This window comes from Micropterus salmoides, unplaced genomic scaffold (genome assembly GCF_014851395.1).
Source record: "Micropterus salmoides isolate LMB-PRFRI ecotype aquatic unplaced genomic scaffold, ASM1485139v1 Ms_hic_scaffold_272, whole genome shotgun sequence".
NCBI lineage: Eukaryota > Metazoa > Chordata > Actinopteri > Centrarchiformes > Centrarchidae > Micropterus > Micropterus salmoides.
In genome coordinates this window covers 1-8203 of record NW_024041951.1, presented here as the reverse complement: position 1 = coordinate 8203, position 8203 = coordinate 1, and the positions used below count along the sequence as shown (strand labels likewise).

The 8203-nt window shown below is 40.6% G+C and overlaps 1 protein-coding gene across 1 annotated transcript; it reads left to right on the top strand.

Moving 5' to 3' along the window:
* The first annotated feature begins 6461 nt into the window (after positions 1 to 6461).
* LOC119919396 (alpha-1B adrenergic receptor-like) lies at positions 6462 to 7736 on the top strand. Its single transcript, XM_038739807.1, is given in 2 exon segments — positions 6462 to 7040; positions 7043 to 7736. Coding segments are annotated over 2 exon segments (1008 nt in total). The 5' UTR covers positions 6462 to 6700; the 3' UTR covers positions 7711 to 7736.
* Positions 7737 to 8203: the final 467 nt, after the last annotated feature.

The following is an 8203-nucleotide window of genomic DNA, read 5'->3' as shown; positions in this document are numbered from 1 at the left end:
GAGAAAGGTGGGTGCAGACAAAGTTAAAACTGAGCTAATAAATAGTGTTTCAGTGTATCTTCTTGCAGATAAGCTCAATCATGCCCCGGGCTCTTTACAAGGGAGACAAAGGCTATTCATCTGCTCTTTTGTGCAGCCAAAACAGTTTGGTCTCATCTGGCACACTGGCAGCTGAGCAGCATTGATGAAATCCATTTTCTTCTCTTTTCATTACTCTTTACTGACTGATGCCTGCTGCTGAGCCGTCCTAAAGCTGTGATGTAACCACCAGGATCTTGTTGTCCTTAAATTATTGTAACTGCTCTGGTCCAAGATCCACAAGTATGAGAGCAATTTTCAAATACTTTAAACTACTCCGATTCACATTAGACAAAAACAAATGAACTGATCCGATCAGACCGATAACAGTCTTTCTGTCAACAAAACTGTTGCTGTAGATTTCAAAGTTCTAGTTTGCAAGTTCACATTACAATGTAATCAACACACAAGAATAATCAGCAACCGCCAGCAATAATAGGACAAATGGTGCCATCAGACATACATGCTCTGTGTTAATAATAATGAGAAAACAGAAATTGGCAAAATACTGTGAAAAGAAAAGGAAAAACCGCAGAAAAAAAGGAAAATGAGACAGAGAAGCATAGGATTCTCCTTCCACTGGGGTTTAGAGTGGTTAATGTGAAAAACACTTGTGTCTAATTTAATTATGGTTTATTCACCAGTTCACTGAAAGAAACCTGACACTATTCACCGTATTATTATGCTAACAAAAGTGTTACTGACTAGAAAATACTTACTCTGAAATCAAATCCATTCTTATCCTGACCACTACCTTTCTCATAGCCTTTAACTCCACAGTGATGCAGCTGACAAAACCTAGAAACTGGATAAGGAGTGTGAAATGCAAGAAAATTGTCTGGTTGCTGTTCACACAGAAATTCCAATATGACACAGGATAAGGGAACTTGGAAGGTAATGTGTATTACACGCATTGTAGCAAGTATATTAAATGATAGTTGGTCACGGCTGTGTACATAATATCCACCGTCTCTGCAGGTATTTCCATTTGCAGCAGAAGGCTTTTGCAAAACAATATAAGCAGATCTGCATGCATAAAACATTAGCAAACCGCTAAAATCAGCAGTTTGACTTATGGGAAGCTGGGGGAAATGGTTTCTATTCATCTCTTCTGCATTTCAGCTGAAAAGCTTTGGGCTTCTTCCACAGCAATTTAGCATTGCAATAATCAGTCCACTGCTACATCGCTGTCTGGCTGTCTGGAAGAATCTAGCTGCTAGAAGAAGTCAAGTATGTCCGTAAGAATAAAAATACCAACATATAAGGTTAAAGTTTTTTGTTTAATGCAAAAGACACTAGAGAAGAAAGTTAAATCGGTAAAAGGTCAGTTTTTCTGGATACATTTTAGAGATTTTGCCATTATTATCTTCCACTGCCCTTCAAATTCATTCCCAGCAAAGTCCCAAAGGACAGTTTAACTTCACTTCCCATTTTATGTGACAATCTTTGGAGACTTGGAAAGATATGTGGATTTCTTGTCCAAAATATTTCGTGTTATCCCAAATAAGAAACATTCAGCAGCAGCTCCAAATGTCTGTTGTCAGGGAAACAAAAACATTAACTCAGCTTATTATGTGGCAGTGACTGGGAAATGTGCTACCAAGTGGCCATGCCTGTCACATCCATGAGCCGTGGTGTGAATCCTCTGCTCCTTTGATGGAAACCAGATGGGATCTTCCTTGTTTTTCCAAGGGAGGGCAAGGTCTTGAAAGATAGAAGGAAATATTATCTTTCAGTCAAAGTATAAAATGTATGGAAAGATTTGTGCTGTAAAAAACCACAGTAGCTTGGTATTAAGACAAGGATTGTTTTGAGTAGTTTGGCTTTTTCAGATTACAAAACAAAATTAATATGGCAAAAATTTGACACAATCCCAGTATGCCAAAAAAGTTTTAACTCAGCATTAATTTATTTTTCTTTCCTCTTGGTGGAAGCACAATGAGCTGCAAACACAGCCTTGATGTATCATCACATCATAAAGTTAAATGTCGAGCATGCTTAGCTGGCTTATTTACAGTGCAATACACTCATTTTATCTCAGTTTTTGGTCACGCCAACTCCTGAGGGAAATATCTGACTATTTAGCTGCTGAATGCTCCACTATGTTCACACTGCAAAAAGTGAGCTCTCAAAAACAAGGGAAAAAGCATTAAAATTGGGGAAATATTACTTAAAATAAGAAAAATTATCTGCAAACAGAACAAGAATATTTCACTTGCTACATAAGGAAAAAAAACTTGAAACAAGTGAAATTCTCTAACATAAAAGCTGCCAGGTAAGAAGAAATATCTGGTCAGACAAAAAACATGTATATTTTGCCTTCAATTAAGATAATTAAACTTACTTAGATTTTAGTTTTTGCAGTGCACCAGCTACTAGCCAAGTGTGTCTGTCTGCTGTTTGGCTCCAACCCAGCTCTCAAATTTGCCAAATACATCTGCATACATGAAGTCATGCTTCAAAGACACCCCTGCCTTTTTTGTTTGCCTTCTGTGCAGGCAGGTCAGCAGGGTCAGAACACATGAAAAGAGCACTTGAACCAGAATCTTCCAGGTGGTGTATGGTCAGTCAGCCCAGTCTGGTGGATCACCTTGGCCTCATTCAGCTGAGGAGACCAGGACAGTGTCTGCGATGCTGATTTAGTGATTGAGTGTGCTTAATGGTTTCATATAATGAGGGCTTCCTTGAACCAATGTCTTTAAGCTCTGCTTTTCTCATTTTCCCTTCCCCATGCTCTCAGTATTAGATATAATGGTCAAAACTGCCAAAACTCAACACACCAGCCCTGAAGATGAGAATGGAGAGCTTGAACATGTTGGCGATAAGCAATCCACTTTAAATTTCAAGATCTCTTGTATTCAGGACTTTTGTTTTCAGACTTTCCCTAAATAGAGATGAAGTTAGCCAAAATGTATGTTAAGTATGTATGTATGTTACTTGTGGTTCAGATACAGTAATATGTAACACATACACACAGTACACAATACTATATAATATAATATTTTTACTGCCATTTTACTTCCATTGTTTTAGGGGATGATTACAAAAAAAAGAACCATTAACCTTACTGATGAAAGATTAGGCCTCTCATGTAATTGCAGGCGCACACATAAAGGTTATTTTAACAGACGTCACTCTAAACATGCTGAAATAAAACTTCCTCTGAGAGATGGATACAGAATGTACAAGCTGCAATCCTTTCATGATACAGCATGATGTGCATCCTGTTATTTATGGCTTTGAAGCGCATTAATTTCCCCCCCGAGATGAGTGCTTGAAGAAAATAGTGACAAAACCAGAAAAGCTAATCGTGTGCTCCATCTTTGTATCTTGGCTCCTTGAGTCTATTTATGGTCGTTCCAAAATCATACTAATCCCAAAAAACAGTTATACAACAAAAAGTATTTTCTCGGTCTTTGGCATATTACACAACATCGTCCATATATGGTGTGGGAGAGACTACATGACCAGGCAGCAGGAGCCCACTCATCCAGGTGGGCTGCTATAGATTAGGTCTGTGTGGGCTTCACTGCCAGCTGGCAACTATCTGCACATTGATGGGATCAAAACAACTATAAGAGGAGGTTTGCCCTAAAATGATATACTTTGTGTTATATAAATGATGGTGAACCACTTCCAGACTTATTTGCCTCGCAGGTGCCAGATTTGTTGCCCAGTCAGGTCGTAAGCTACTAGGAAATTATGAAAAGTGTTATTCATTTCCAAATTGAGTAGAGTGTTGAGGTACTTTAGTATTTCTATTTTGTGCTACTTTATATTTCTACTTCTTTACATTTCAGAGGGATATTGTAGTTACTGTGTAGTTACTTTTGCATTAAAAACAAAAACACATGAAAGGCTTGTAAAATACAGTGCATTGTTAGATGAAACCAGAGGTACCCAAACTTTGGCATTTAAAAGAAAACGTGTTTGGTTGGTGCCCTTTATCACATTTATGAGTTGTTAGCAGTTCTTCCCCTCCAAACTTATCAGGTGTTTAAATTTAAATCACTATTTGAGGCTCAAAGATGTAAACGTGTCCAATATTTCACAAAAAAAGCAAAGATTTGAGAAAAAATATTAAATCAACAACAGAACTTTTTTCCTCTTCTGTCCTATCCCATTCAATTATGACCCACCAAATTTATCTTATGACCCTTTGGAGGGGGCCTGCCTCCCAGGTTGGGAACCACTGGATTCCACATACCTAATTGTTAATAATGTAGTTGAAAGTAGCTCCACCTCAACCAGCAGCAACAGTAAATTTGTGCTTAAACACTGTTGCATCAGTATTAACAATCTAATAATGTCAGCTAATAATCAGTCACGGGTGCCAGAGTTTTTTTCACTTTTGATGTATGAAGTACATTTTGCTGATAATTCTTCTGTACTTTAACTTATGCAGTATTTTTAATGCAGGTCTTTTACATTTAATGGAGTATTCATACACTAATGTATACTTTTACTTAAGGTAAGGACCTGAATACAACACTTCATCTTCAGACCTGATAAGCAGTAAACCTGTCATACAGTCAAACACAACTCTGCACACTTCTTTCTGCACAGTTTGTCATCTAAATCAGTCCTGTGTGATGATAAAAGGATTTGTTTCTCTTGCTGAACTGGATAGTGCTGAACATGTGGTGTCAGTGGGCAAAGCATAGCCGTGACCAGACCGGTCTGAGGTCAGGCTCTAAACAGAAGACTCTGACCTCTCACAGCAGGAACAACATTGAACCAAACAGTTTAAGATCCATGTCAAACTGGAAATCTCCTTCAGTTGCTGGCGCTCAAAGGAGAAATAAATGTCTGACATAACAAAACAAACTATTCTAAATGTGGGAATGTCTTTATCTGTAGTCTAGAAAAAAACATCTTTCTTAATCTGACTTGATTAATGTTAAACGGTTTGAAATAATGACAAATGACTGTGCAAAACTAGGAGCCATGTCTTTAAAAAGAAATATAATTGCTCCGTGTCTTATGTAATTCAAGATTTATATTGTTTGCCCTGCCAAGAAGAAAAGTTGATCCTCTTGAACTTGAGGCAAATCCTCACCACTGAAGCACACGAACAGACGGAGGACGCTCCTGTTGAAGTTGAATTTCCAGTGAAGGCTATGAAACTTTTCTTTCACCCGGAGCACTTGGCAGCATGCTAAGCTGCAGAAGCTTTTATGTTATCTGAAAGCGCGGTCTATTTAATCAAGTGAAATGGGCAGTGAAATGCACTTAATCCCAGCACTAAAATCCAGCCTTAGATATGAAGTGATGATAATTCCAGGTGATTCATCTTTTAAGAAAGATGCTCCTAATGACAGGGTGCTCTGGTGTCTGTTGAAGGATTGAAAGACTACGTGGGCGTCTAAAGCCTGATCCTCTCGGAAGGAATGCTGCCACACACTGTAAAATTTAGGGATCTCTTGATTTGCAGCTGCATACCTATTGAGCTCTGAAGAACATTAAGGTACATGAATAAATCCTATTAATTTATTGTTATTTAAATCACTCAGATGTTTTAAACTGACCTTTTGTGATCTTTTGGTAACCCCAAAACATAAAGAACGGGAAATTAATATTGAGAATAAACAAACAAATCAATTAGAAATGTAACAAAATGCCAAACTGGTATCAAAAGACAACCTGATGCTATGAACATTCCTGGGGAAAAGACAATGAAGCCAATGCAATCTGATGAGTAAATTAAAAAACACTTTAACTGAGCTTTAAAGATTCTGTTTTGCTCCACCAGTGTTACATCATGAGAAGTCAAAAAGCTCTTAAACAGGACGAACCTCAGTTATAGGAATGTGCTTGTGTCTGAACTCATTCCATTAAATCAGTCACTCCTCACCAACGGAGCTCATATCCAAAATGAGTTTACTTTGAGAAACTCTTGCATTTGACCAAACTAGGAGAGAAATACCTGCTATAGTAGAGGGGATTGTATGTTATTTTGCCTCCCTGAACATATTTAGGTTAACCACACATAGATGTAAACTGAGTAGATCCTTATTTCAAGGGTTATTAACACTGAGACATATTTGCTCCAGCATACCTTGAGTCACGTTTGTAATCCTCTTATTTCTTTCTACTGCCACTGAAATATATGGACCTTCTTTAGGTATTTCACACTAAAAGCTGGAAACAAAGTAAAAGTGGTTTTGAGTCTTTCACTTTGTCCAGTCAAGCGCTCCTCCCAAACACTTCATTCTCTAATCCTTTATACAGTTGTGTAAATTGTTGCAAATACTGTGGAGTCACAGCTCTTCGTGTAATTATGCGTCATGCGTGGTTCACAGGCTGGTGTTGAAGTGGTCAATAGCTACATGGCAGAGCTGTGTGTGGTGCAGAGGAGGCAGGAGATGACTGCTGCCCCCTCACTTCTCCACTCAGCCCCCAGGAGAGTGGAGAGGGAGAAGGACTGCATGGGGACTGTAGCCTACGGCTGCACAGCGAACGCTTTTTCTCAGCGCTGGTTTGGAAATGATCTTACAAACACGCAGCTAAACCATGCAGACTCAGGCCATTTAAAACCTTTTATTTATGTTAAGTAAAGCTCTTTCGTGAGTTGCAGTTACAAGTGAGTAGAAGCCTGCTATGGAGGACCTCTTGAGTCAAAATGAGTCTGAGCACTGACAATGTCACAAACTTGTGGAAAAATGGTTCCTCGGAACTCGACGGGACTCCGGGCGCGTCCTCCCAGGTCAATTTCACCAACAGCTCCGGGGGGAACAACACGGAGCACAGCGAGGTGGACCTCACCCGAGCCATCCCGCTCGGCTTGGTACTGGGGGCTTTCATCGTGTTCGCTATCGCGGGTAACATCCTCGTCATCCTCTCGGTGGTGTGCAACAGGCACCTACGCACCCCGACGAACTACTTCATCATCAACCTGGCCATCGCCGACCTGCTGCTGAGCACCACGGTGCTGCCGGTGTCCGCCACTCTGGAGATCCTAGATACTGGGTGTTCGGCAGGATCTTCTGTGACATCTGGGCGGCGGTGGATGTGCTGTGCTGCACCGCGTCCATCATGAGCCTGTGCGTAATATCCATCGACCGCTACATCGGGGTGAGCCATCCGCTGCAGTACCCGGGCATCGTGACCGAGAAGCGGGCTCTGCTTGCCATGCTCGGCGTATGGGCGCTGTCTGTGGTCATCTCCATTGGACCTCTGTTCGGGTGGAAGCAGGAGCCATCGCCGGACGACACGGTGTGCCCGATCACCGAGGAGCCGTTTTACGCGCTCTCCTCCCTCGGCTCCTTCTACATCCCTCTCGTCGTTATTCTGGCCATGTATTGCCGGGTGTACATAGTCGCCAAACGGACCACTAAGAACCTGGAAGCCGGTGTGATGCGAGAGAGGATGAACTCCAGTGAGCTGACCCTCAGGATCCACAAGGGTTCTCAGGTGCAGGAGGACCCCGGCGGCACCGGCAAGGGCCGTGCGCACCAAGCGAGAAGTTCCCTCACGGTGAAACTTCTGAAATTCTCCCGGGAGAAGAAAGCGGCAAAAACTCTGGGAGTTGTGGTCGGCATGTTTACGCTTTGTTGGCTGCCCTTCTTTCTCGCCTTACCCATAGGTAGGTCCAATGGGTCGCCATTACTTTGGTCTATGATACTGTCATAAATAAAACCTGTTAGGCCAGTTAAAAATACAACACCCAGCCCCTTTACTCAAACCCATTCCAATTTAAAAAAACTTTATGATATTCAATAGTTGAAAACACTTTCCACAAAAAAGACATTCAGTCTTCTAAATGACTGTAAGAAGTTAAAAATGAGGCCTTTAAAGGCTGCCGCAGGCCTTGTAAATCATATCTATAGCTGGCAGGGAAAGTCTCATGGGTAGCATAACTGCTCTGAACTGTCACCAAACTTATGAGTGGGCTTTGATATACTGTAGGTCATTTTTTAATGCAGGAATAAAAAATAACACATCCATATGTTATTGCAGCATTCATATATGGCCAGTGTAGGAGTAGATTTGTTATTTCACTGACTTCACAGCTTCTGTTTATGTAATAAGTATTTTGCATCATATTTTATGATTAAGATTGATTGAACAAAAATAAAAATGTTTCAATCCTGCATCATTTGCTCTACAAGCCAAAGCTAACATT